We start from the raw sequence: 11,854 nt of genomic DNA on the forward strand, positions 1-11,854 counted from the left end.
CTCACCACCCTTGATCCATGCAGTATGTGTTTCCAACTATGGAGAGTACATTCTAGGTTGGAGTGACAGAAACAAATCTTGAGGTCATGGCTCCCCCAGGAGAAAAGTGTTTCCTGGAAAGAGAGAAGCAGCCTAGGTCTCTGCCTGGTAGTGGTGAGGGTGGGGGTGCCAAGGACATCAGGTAGCTGTCCTCTCCTCTCAGGAAAAGGGTTACACTCACCCCACAAAGTAGGAGATGATCAGAAGCTGAACGGCTCGGTTGATGATTCCAATGGTCCAGCTCTTCACCACCACTGACTTGGTAGTCTCGTAGGTGAAGAAGTCTGATATACAGTTCATACTGCCAGAGTGTTCATGAGTCACTGAGAAGAGCTGATGGAAGCCTGAGGAAAGAGGGCCTCAGAACAAGAAGGCAGAGATCAAGGCCTGGAGGGGGCCAGCTTAGAGAGCTTGAGGAGTGGAGCCTATTCCTGTAAACCGGGCAACCTCAGCCCAGTGCCAGGCTATCTCTGCTCTTGGCACTTTGGCCGCCAACAGTCCAGAGGCAGGGCAGGGAGGGGGGGGTACCCTTTTTTATTTGTTTCCACTCCCCTCCTCCGTGATGTCACAGCAGGGGTGGGGTCTCCAATCCTGGGCTCCTGATTGCTTGAGATGCAGCTGGCTAGGGCCCTCTGGGACTTGTGTTTTATCTTCACTCTGTCTACCGTTCTGTTTCGTTCTCATAGGCTGCATCTTCACCCCCCCTCCCGCCAGCTGCTTCATACTCTTCCTAAAGCTCCTCGCAATGCCCCATCTTCTAGTTAGCTAATTGCCTGCCTGGGCTGAGCACCCCTTCACTCGGGAGCGTCTACCTGATGTTGCATTCTGCGGCCATCCTCACCTTTGCTGAGCAGCAAGAATGGGAGGAGGTGCTCTTGAAAATTCTGGGTCTGCTGTGATGGATTAAAAAGCAACATTATTTCCTTTTCTCTTCTTTGTTCTTTCTTCCCTCCCTTTCTTTCTTTTACAGAATCTTAATATGTAGCCCAGCTGGCTTCAAATTTTCTGTGTTGCCTTGGATGGTCTCAAACTCACAATCCTTCTGATTTGAGTTCCTGAGTAGTGGGATTACAGATGTCACCATGGAGTGGCAAAGCCACGTATTTATAACTCTAGTTGGTAATGGCTAAAGCTCTGTGGTACAGAACTTGTGTTTTCTCTTTCCTTTCTTCTCTTTTTAATTGTCAGGTTAGTTGTTTGAATTAGTTTATTATGCACTCCTGGAAGACTGGGCTGTTTTCACCATCTTCACAAATTTCATCCAATCCTAGAAATTTGCTGGGTTAACAATAGGCCCTCAATACATATGTATCAAACTCAGTTTAGCTCAGCTAAATAAGGCTAGCAATAGTAGACTTTAACCCAGTGGTTAAATCCATGAGTTTAGAGGGAGCAACTGTGCATTCCCATTATCTTACATCCCGGTATTGAATTAGCAAGCCCGTGTAATTGTCAGGTAAGTAGCGTGTTTAAATATCCTGAAATCAAGAGCCACTGTGGCAACAGAACAAGACTAATGTTAAGGAATTAGGTTCCAGTAGCCAGCCTTGTCCATGGTCAGCTCACTGAGACTGGGCAACTCCTCTTTGGGTTTCATTTTTTTTCCCCCCATGCAAAATGAGGATCTCTTTCAGGACTGGTTTTTGATTTTGCAAGATGCACTCAGGCACTACACGAGGTTAACCAGGCAGGCTTCCACCACCTCAAGATGATGTGGTTTCAAATAAATTCTGGCTCCAAGTGTGAATCTGACACCAGCACTTGAAGTAGATGCCGCCATCTGCCAGGCTCTTCCTGGGACCCCACATATTAAGGTTATGGATGGGAAGGTGTTGGGTGTAGACAATGAACTCATTTAAGAAAGGATCCGATCCCACTTGGCGGGGTAGAGTGGGCGAGCACTGCCTTCGCAGCCAGCGGGAGGGTCATTTCTGGCCACCATTCTGTAGGTTTTTCTTGTCCAACAGACTCCACATCACAGAAACACGAGGGAGTGGTGTGCCCGATCCCAATACATAAACAAGCCGGTAGAAAGTCTGATAAAACAGAAACTGCGCAACTTCCCTTTGGAATCTAGCTTCCGCTTGCAGCAGTACATGCAACTTTCCAAAGAGGTTTACTCGCGCCCATCGTTCAGTCAGACCCCAGTGGGGAGGGGCGCCAGCGCGCGCCCAGCTGCCGACGCTCTAGCCGACCGTCTCGGTGCACCCTCAGGATGGCGCCTTGCTAGCCGGCTCGTCTTCTCTATGGTCTGTGCGCGACTTCCGGTGGCGGGACGCGGAACGCGCACGCGGGAAAAGCTTCCCCGAGCGCGCCCCTCCGCGCCCCGCCCCCTCCCCCGCTTTCCCAGCGCGCCCACCGCCCGCGCCTGGGCCGTCGCGAAGCTGCAGCGTGAGGAGGTGGGTGGTCGCGGCCTGTCCCTAGTGTCCCGCTAACCCCCCTCCGGGACGCTCGAGATGGACCGTTCCTCGTTCAAATCCGCCGGCAGCGGGCGAATCCATTTTTAGGAGGAGGGCAGAAACGTGGAAACAGGGCCGCGGAGTGGTGGGTGGATCGTTGGGAGGAAAACAGCCCTCGGAGCTGAGTTGAGGTTTGGGCTCTGGGCAGGCCCGTGGGTTCCGCCGATTGTTGCCATGGCCCTCGGTGGACGACTCCTAACGGGTGTCGGGTTGGGGTGTACGCGCTCCTTGAGGCCCAGTTCAGCGTCTGGGTCCTGGGCCTGGCTTGTGGAGCACTACTGAGCCCGCTGGTAGGTCCCCAGGCAGAGGAGATCCTGAGACATTGGAGAAACCACCACCCATCGGTGAGCAGTGAGGTGGTGTCTTCTGTTGTTTACCTGTCTCAGTCCCCAGTTCAGATTCCTACCTTGCTGAGTATGTACACATCCAGCCTGGAACCGGGGCTCAGCTCCCACATTGTTTCCTTTCTCCCGTGCAGCCTAGGGCTCTGTGCTGAGGCCACCACGGGCAGTTCAACATGGCAGAGACCCTGGAGTTCAACGACATCTATCAGGAAGTGAAAGGGTCTATGGTAAGAAGCCTTGGGCTTTTGATAAAGGTGTAAAGGGGGAAAAGTTCTTGTGTGTTAACAGAAGCGGAGCTCTCATGATGCTCTGTGGCTACTTTGGAGGAGAAAGATTGAGTTTACCCAACCAAAGGCAGCAGCAGAGACCCAAGACTTATAGGATCTTGTATTATAAAGGGATTGTATATGCAGATATTTTCTAAATCCCAAGAAAATGAGGTCCTGCAAGGGTTTTGGATGCCAGAGCCAGTCTTACAGTCTAGGCTTCCTGGCCCTTGTCTCTCTCACTGGCTCTTGCCACTTCAGCTGTTGCCTCTGTATTGATATCTGACCAGCTCACAGCATGAGAATGGGTGAGGGGTGAAGCGGCTGGTACACACTGTACTGTTCTGCATTTGGGCCTACTCTTCCAACAGAATGATGGGCGGCTGCGACTGAGCCGCCAGGGTATCATCTTCAAGAACAGCAAGACGGGCAAAGTGGACAACATCCAGGCTGGGGAGTTGACTGAAGGCATCTGGCGGCGGGTTGCCCTGGGTCATGGAGTTAAACTGCTCACAAAGAACGGCCATGTCTATAAGTATGATGGCTTCCGAGAGTCGGTGAGACTTGCTGTTGCCATACCTCCTTGTCTTTTAACTGTGCTATCTTGTTTATTTTTAATCTTGTAGAGAGAGAGCTGGTGTTCTTTCCACTGATAACCATGTCATTGCTAGTTTAGGCTCCTTATGGCAGGGCTGTTGAGGCCATTGAAAAATCAATGTTGTACTTTGAGTGTCCAAGTTTTGTGAGTTCCCTTGTGCCTGGATTCCCTACAATTTTCCTTTAGATAGTTTTCTTCTTCCCACTTCAGAACTTTTAGTTTGGTGCTGTGGGTAGAATTTTGCCTTTCTACTCTGAACTGATTGAGTTCATTGGTTTTAATCTCCACTTCTATCAAAATAACACCTGCCTCAAATTTAAAAACTCATTGTAATGAGTCTGGAATGTATGTTCATTACTCCTTTCCTAGTCGAGGCCCAGAAACAAATCCTTTCATTAACAAAGTAAAGTTGATTTTAGACATTTTATTTTTAAAGCTTTTATAGTAAGTCAGCTGGATTTCCAATAAAGGACACATTGAGGTAGTTTTTCTGGAATGGATAATCCAAGGTTCTCTAGGTTGTGTTGAGATCACTAGGGTTTAACTGGAGTTGTATTTTCTCTCCTCCACCCACAGGAGTTTGAGAAACTCTCTGATTTCTTCAAAACTCATTATCGGCTTGAGCTAATGGAGAAAGACCTGTGTGTGAAGGGCTGGAACTGGGGGACAGTGAAGTTTGGTGGTGAGTCTATAGGCTTGAGGGGGAGGTGGGAAGCTGTTGCCTTGTTTTGTTCTTTCCTTGGCTGCTGTTTTTAGTTTCCCATCATTTTGTATAGTTCCCATCATTGTGTAGTTAGTCAGTATGTATGGTATCTGGTACTGTGCCTGGTCATGGGGTTACAGTGTAAACAAAATTGCTTTCTACCCTATCCTCAGGGAACTTAAGAGTTTAGTGGGAACATTATGCAGACTCAGGGAGAGGAACTTGAGACTGATAAGCCTTTTCTTCACAGGGCAGCTGCTTTCCTTTGACATTGGTGACCAGCCAGTTTTTGAGATACCCCTAAGTAATGTGTCTCAGTGTACTACCGGCAAGAATGAGGTGACGCTGGAATTCCATCAGAATGATGATGCAGAGGTGTCTCTTATGGAGGTTCGCTTCTATGTCCCTCCCACCCAGGAAGATGGTGTGGACCCTGTTGAGGTGAGGCCTCTGGTTGCTGTGCCAGGAGATGATGTAGTGCAGACCTTGGCTAGATGGCTTAGGAACAGGGGCCCGTTGTCTGATTACCCATGTGTGCTTTTGCAGGCTTTTGCCCAGAATGTACTGTCCAAGGCAGATGTAATCCAGGCCACTGGAGATGCCATCTGCATCTTCCGGGAGCTGCAGTGTTTGACACCTCGTGGTCGTTATGACATTCGGATCTACCCCACCTTTCTGCACTTGCATGGCAAGACCTTTGACTACAAGATCCCCTACACCACAGTTCTACGTCTCTTTTTGCTTCCCCACAAAGACCAGCGGCAAATGTTCTTTGTGGTAAGCAGAAGCCTCTGGGGGTGGGTGATCCTGGTTTTTTTTGACTGTTTAGTAGATAGATCTCACTGATGTACAGCGTTCTGCATTGGTTAGTCAGGCCCAAGTTCTCAATCATCACTAAGTGATTAACCTTGTCCACTTGTCCTTACAGATCAGCCTGGATCCCCCCATTAAGCAGGGCCAAACTCGTTACCACTTCTTGATCCTCCTGTTTTCCAAGGACGAGGACATCTCCTTGACTCTCAACATGAATGAGTGAGTGTCTCACTGGGCTTGTTTCTTGCCACTGTCCAGGCAGGGACAGTTGTACCATCTTGGACCTTGTCTTGCTCTGTTTGTAGGGAAGAGGTGGAGAAGCGCTTTGAGGGTCGGCTTACAAAGAACATGTCAGGATCCCTGTATGAGATGGTCAGCCGGGTCATGAAAGCACTTGTGAACCGCAAGATCACTGTCCCAGGCAACTTCCAAGGGTGAGAGTTTAGGCCTGAGATCCTAGCTTTCTGGGAATGGGATTGGGAAATGTCATGTCTCCTTAGGAGACCCTTCCTGAGATGAGACTGCATGATGGTCGTCAGCACCAGTGCTGTCAGAGCAATTCAGCGAGGGTGACCAGTCGATGGCCTGCACGTGTGTTGCCGAGGATGTGCCCTTCGGCTCCTTTGAGGTCAGCACTGACCAGGCTCCTTGCAACCTCCATCAGGCACTCTGGGGCTCAGTGCATCACTTGCTCCTACAAGGCCAGCTCAGGACTCTTGTACCCACTGGAGCGGGGCTTCATCTATGTCCACAAGCCACCCGTGCACATCCGCTTTGATGAGATCTCCTTTGTCAACTTTGCCCGTGGCACCACCACCACTCGTTCCTTCGACTTTGAGATTGAGACCAAGCAGGGTACTCAGTATACCTTCAGCAGCATTGAACGGTGAGAACCTTTCACCCTCTAGTGCCTCCTGGCTGTCCTAGTTCCAGTCTCTGTAATGAAGCTTGACATGGCTTTGAATCCTTTTTGATTTGACTGAGTTGAATTTCTCTTTTGCTTCTCCATGGTCTGGTCCTCAGACTTTGGAAGCTTCTCCATCATGTTCTTATTTTTCAGAAAATGATGATTCCATATTACAGAAGCAGTGCGTGTTGATTCTAGCTCATTTTCTCCATCCCCCCCCCCCCCATTGTGGAAATGCTCTCTCTCTTTCCTGGAATGAGTTTTGTGCCTGGAAATACAGTAGCTAATGTTTATTGAGTACTCAGTGTGGGCTAAACATTTCACAGACATCTTTGTGTTTAATCCTCATAATAGTCCTGTGAGGGGTGAAATATATACTGCTGCAACCATGGAAGTATCCCTTCCCATAATACCCTGCTCTGTGCCCGTTTGTTAAATAAGTACACTCCTGTCTGCCTTTTCAGGGCCATAACAAACCAGGGCTGTGCAGGGTTCTATCTCAGGACCTATGTCTGTCCTTCCTTACTGTGCTCTCTGGGAGGTTCTGGGCTGCTGGCTTGGATAGTGTGGTCAAGAGCTCCCTTTTCACTCTCTGCCCCAGCCTGTGTGGTCCACCCCTGAGGTCCTGACCATCTATGATGCCATTTGTCTCCTTCACAGGGAGGAGTATGGAAAACTGTTTGATTTTGTCAATGCGAAAAAACTTAACATCAAAAACCGAGGATTGAAAGAGGTATCTGTGTGGGAAGGATGAACCTCTCTCCTGTCCTGTTTTTTCTGTAGAGGAGAAAGGAGCAGAGATGTTATGGCTTCTTTTTCACTCTCTCTTCTCTTCTTACCCTTATAGAAAAAGGAGGTGCGTGTGACCCTTTCCCCCTCCTGAGCAGGTTTTCTCTGCATGACCTTAGATCAGTCTGTGTAGTCTCTTAGGAGCTCGGTGGGGCTGGGAGAAAAGGAGGGGCTTGGACTAACCCAGTCTGGCAGGAAGTACTCAGGTGCAGGCCCTGCATGTTGGCTGTGTGGGGACTATCTGGTTTCAGAGTCTTCTGGGAGCTGCTGCTCTGATTTTACAGGCATGGGGAAGTGCTTTTGAATGTGCCAGGGTTCTGGCTTAAGCAGTGGCTGACACTGATCTCTTCCCTGACTAGGGCATGAACCCAAGCTATGATGAATATGCCGACTCAGATGAAGATCAGCATGATGCCTACTTGGAAAGGATGAAGGAAGAGGGCAAGATTCGGGAGGAGAATGCCAATGATAGCAGTGATGACTCAGGAGAAGAAACAGGTGGGCTGGCCTCTGTGTTGGGGGCTAGGCAGTCAGGCTTTCCTTCTTGTGGCCTGGGCAAGAGCTGGGCAAAGGTGAGACCTCACTGGGGCAGAAGCTGATGCAGCCTGTGTTCGTTTTCAGATGAATCGTTTAACCCAGGTGAAGAGGAAGAAGATGTGGCAGAGGAGTGAGTTTTGGTTGGAGCACATGGGGGTGAGATGGTGACCTGTAAGGATAACAGACCCTAAGATTTTTTGGTATTTCTCATGTCTGAGTCTTAGCCAGTGGCCCAAGATGAGAAAGTGACCTTCTGTGAAGTGATAATGAGGATGTTTCATAAAGTAGTAAGGGCTTTATTAGTGCTCAACACGTTTTAAACCTGATAGAGTGAAGAGTGAGCAGGAATTTGAGCCAGTGCATGCACATGCCAGGTGGGAGTCCTCAGATAAGACGCCAAATCTGGGAGACTTCACCTGTAAGCGGCAGTCGGACTTATGCTCAGTCAGTCAAGGCTTCTGATCGTATCATAGATGACCAGCACAATAGGCTTGTAACTGGAGAGTCCAGGGATACAACTGATTTTGGGCACTAGTGGATCTAGGTGCTCAGAAGTTGTGAGGAAAAGATATTTCTTGCTTTTGATTTCCTTATTCTTAGAATTATTTGGTCTATTTGGTGCCAAAGGACCCTCCAAAGGCCTGGACAGGCTTAATCCTGCTGGCTTAACACCAAGAAGTCTCTGTTAGTGAACACCTGTCTCCTGAGCCCGAGATACTGAGATGTGCATGGCTTTAAGGGGTCAAAACTAGACCCGGTGTCCACCTTGGTTGGAGTAAGGCCCTCCTGAGTGAGGCAAAGTCCTTTCTAAGTATGTAGCAGGAATGTGGGTCTCATGATCCAGAAAGGTTGGAAAAGCAAAATCAGGAACAAACCATGAGCACCCTTCAGGAATCGGCTAGCTCTGCTCACCGTGCTCATGGAAGTTAACATACAGCTGATCGTGAAGGTGCTACAGAAACCATTCAGCCTCAGACAAATGTCAGCAATTCTGTTTTCAGAGGAGTTGCAGAAGTTTGGATATGACTGCCAGTTATACTGATTGGCTTCAATTGAAGTTGGTTCTCCTCCCTTTGGGGGCTAACTATCCTTCATCAGAAAAGACTCCAGGGTCAGTGAAGATGATTAACCTAAGGGAGGTATGAAGTGGACTTGGCACACTTCAGGTTGGAGGGAGACTTTCTGTAGTTGGAACGGGAATAGTGGAGGTAGAACCTGGCTTAGGTCAGGACCAAGGAGAACAGCCAAAGCCCATTGATTCCTTTGCTTTTTGTTGACTGATTTAACTTAGCCTTTGTGGCAGCTGGGTCTGCAGCGCAGATAGTGAAGCCGCCCTAGTGAAGGGCAGGAAGGTAGGCTGAAGATTGACGGTGGAGTCTGTTCTTTGATCTTCCTTCCTCCCATTCCCCTTTCTGGGCATGTGTCTAGATTCCTTTCATCCTTTTTGGGCCCTCTGTGTCTTGCCTTTCTCCCTAAGCCCCATGTTCCGGCAGGTTCGACAGCAACGCTTCTGCCAGCTCCTCCAGTAATGAAGGTGACAGTGACCGGGATGAGAAGAAGCGAAAGCAATTGAAAAGAGCTAAGATGGCCAAGGATCGCAAGAGCCGCAAGAAGTCTGCAGAGGTGCATACAGTCTTTGGCTTGAGTGTGTGTGTGTGCGCGCGCATGCACTTGTCCTTAGTTTACTTTTACCATCAGTAGACCATGTTGGTTAGTTCTCCTGGGGTGTTTTGTAGCCTGTGATTATGGCTTTGGGGGATATTTTCTTGGAAATTTTTCTTTCTGGTCCTGAGACAGTTAACTTCTGGAAGTTCTCCATTAGGTGACAGCCTACCTTAGTTCTAGGGAACCTCTCCTGAGCTGGAGGAGGAGGATGCCACCCCTACCCTTAGGATCTCTCAGTCTAGCTTGATACTGTTTAATCCTTCCTCTACCTCCATCCTCTAAATTAGGTGATCCAAATAATTTCTTTGGGGAAACCTAGGTTATCTGTGGGACATAAGTGACTGGTGGCATTTGGGTTCTTTTTTTGTGTAGGTGAAGAAAGGCAAAGATCCCAATGCCCCTAAGAGACCCATGTCTGCATACATGCTGTGGCTTAATGCCAGCCGAGAGAAGATCAAGTCAGACCATCCTGGTATCAGCATCACAGATCTTTCCAAGAAGGCAGGCGAGATCTGGAAGGGGATGTCCAAAGAGAAGAAAGAGGTGAGTGGCAGCAGAGAGGATGGGCAGTACTACCTGTAGGAGGGCTTTGTTGGGGAAGTGAGCCATGTCTTGTTGGGGGCAGGGTGACCCACTGGTGGGACTTTGCTATGCATTTCGATCTTGCCTGCATTATGCCAGAGTTCTTGGTCTTCTCTGACTTATGTATGTGTGATAGGAGTGGGACCGCAAGGCTGAGGATGCCAGGAGGGAATACGAGAAAGCCATGAAAGAATACGAAGGAGGACGAGGCGAGTCTTCCAGGAGGTGAGCATTGGGAACAAAATGTCCCTTGACTGCTTTTTTTTTCTCCATTTTTTTTTTTCTTCTTTATAGATCAGAGTTGAGAATTGAGGTTTTGAGGATGGTAGATATGGGCTGGGTAGATGATCCTGTGGTTAAAGGTACTAGCTTGCAAAGCCTTCCAGCCTGGGTTCAATTCCCCAGCCATCAATGTGGGGTGGATACAAAATATGGTGCACGTGTTTGGTGTCCATTTGCAGTCACAAGAGGCCCTGGTGTGTGTGCTCACACACATGTGCAAATAAAATTTATTTTAAAAAGTTGGTAGATAGGTTTTTGATAAAACATTAAAATATTACAGTGCTTCTCAAACCTAGGTAGACCACTGCTCAAGTATGGGTGAGATGTGTGGAATTCAAGGTAGGATAAATGTGGCCCATTTTCCTACAACAGTTTTTTTGAAGGTATGAGTTTAGAAAAAAAATTGTTACAATGGAGCCTAATGTAAAATGTACATGAATTTTCAAAAGATAGAACATGAATGCCAGATAATTAAAAAAAAATATTTGTATTTGCAAGCTGGGGGTGGGTGGGGAATGGGCACACTAGGGCCTCTTGCCACTGCAAAGGAACTCCAGATGCATGTGCCACTTTGCGGATCTGGCTTTTTACATGGGTACTGGGAAATTGAACCCAGCCTGTCAGGCTTTGCAATGCCTTTAACTACTGAGCGGTCTTAGCCCAGATAAGTTTTACATATGTGGCTGCTGTTAGGCTGTGATCCTAGCTCATCTGGTCTACACACTTAGGATCCTCCCCTGTGCTCTGCTGTGGGTTGACATGTTGACATTGCATTTACTGTGACATGACCAGTAGCTGGGACGAGGGAAGGTCTCACTATAGCTGGGAGAGATATGGCCTGTTTGTTGACATGCAGAACCTGGTGGCCAAGCTCTCCCCCACCCCCCACTGTAGGGACAAGTCAAAGAAGAAGAAGAAAGTGAAAGTAAAAATGGAAAAGAAATCCACCCCTTCTCGAAGCTCATCATCCAAGTCATCAAGGCAGCTAAGTGACAGCTTCAAGAGTAAAGAATTTGTGTCCAGTGATGAGAGCTCTTCTGGAGAGAACAAGAGTAAAAAGAAGAGGAGGCGGAGTGAGGTGCGGCAGAATTGGAATGGGGGCTTGTGGGCCAGGAAGGATATGGACACGTGAGTCTTGGGTGGGGGGCAGGAAGGAGCAGTTCTGGCTAGAGGTTGTGGTAAGTCTGTAACAGCAATGGAGTTAAGGGTGGACAAGTGGGCTTCTGAGGTTTTAAAGGTAGGAATTATAAGGAAGGGCTAGGCATTAGGGGCCCTTCACTAAAAAGTGACTAGAAAGGTAGCTGGACTTCCGCAGATTTCCTCTTAAGTGACCTTTGGTTTGCAGGACTCTGAAGAAGAAGAGGAAGAAGAACTAGCCAGTACTCCCAGCTCAGAGGACTCGGCGTCAGGATCTGATGAGTAGAGGAGGAAAATTCTTTGTCCAGATGCTTGCCCTACCACAATGCCAGGCTCCCTGCTCAAGTTTTGGAACCAGTTTCTCCTCACATGGCTTGTAATACTCGGGTTCATGTCATTTGAAGCAGCTCTCCTGATGGCGTGCACTTGGCTGCAGCAGCAGGGGAAGCGTGTTTCTCTGCTGCTTCACAAGGACAGCTCTTTGTAGTTTGGAAGAGACTGGGTGGAAGTCTTCACTGCTTGCAGGGCAGTGCAGGATCCAAAGCCGCATCCAACTTGCATAAGCTGCTGCTTGTCCTGTTCAAGTTGCTGCAGCAGGGTCATGTGAGGTCAGGCCTGTAGCTCCTAATTGGGGCCTATTTCTACTTTTATTTTGTATTTCTGGTCTGTGGAATCAACAATTTAATAAAGGGAACTGACTTTGGAAACTATGTTCTTATGCCTACTTTCTAGA

At 48.5% G+C, this 11,854-nt stretch overlaps 2 protein-coding genes across 4 annotated transcripts in view; one reads left to right on the plus strand and one right to left on the minus strand.

The window, feature by feature from the left end:
• The window catches only part of P2rx3 (purinergic receptor P2X 3), a 41,449-nt gene extending 40,926 nt beyond the window's left edge, over positions 1-523 (minus strand). For both annotated transcript variants that reach the window (XM_045135797.1, XM_045135789.1), the window contains exon 1: positions 221-523. In XM_045135797.1, coding sequence (XP_044991732.1) covers positions 221-339 — 119 coding nt within the window. In that variant the 5' untranslated portion in view covers positions 340-523. The remainder of the gene's footprint in view (positions 1-220) is intronic.
• A 1,847-nt stretch (positions 524-2,370) lies between these two features.
• On the plus strand, positions 2,371-11,828 carry Ssrp1 (structure specific recognition protein 1). 2 transcript variants are annotated; one of them, XM_045132462.1, is made up of 17 exons: positions 2,371-2,438; positions 2,977-3,069; positions 3,480-3,665; positions 4,283-4,388; positions 4,660-4,850; positions 4,956-5,186; positions 5,338-5,441; positions 5,528-5,656; positions 5,887-6,108; positions 6,790-6,862; positions 7,278-7,416; positions 7,540-7,585; positions 8,949-9,078; positions 9,493-9,663; positions 9,839-9,927; positions 10,879-11,062; positions 11,330-11,828. In XM_045132462.1, the coding sequence occupies exons 2-17, from the start codon at positions 3,016-3,018 to the stop codon at positions 11,405-11,407; spliced, it is 2,133 nt and encodes a 710-aa protein (XP_044988397.1). In that variant the 5' UTR covers positions 2,371-2,438; positions 2,977-3,015; the 3' UTR covers positions 11,408-11,828. The 2 variants fall into 2 exon arrangements, with proteins under 2 accessions (XP_044988397.1, XP_044988405.1); XM_045132470.1 differs by lacking the exon at positions 2,371-2,438 and adding an exon at positions 2,556-2,842.
• Positions 11,829-11,854: the final 26 nt, after the last annotated feature.

This window comes from Jaculus jaculus, chromosome 1, assembly GCF_020740685.1.
Source record: "Jaculus jaculus isolate mJacJac1 chromosome 1, mJacJac1.mat.Y.cur, whole genome shotgun sequence".
Taxonomy (NCBI): domain Eukaryota; kingdom Metazoa; phylum Chordata; class Mammalia; order Rodentia; family Dipodidae; genus Jaculus; species Jaculus jaculus.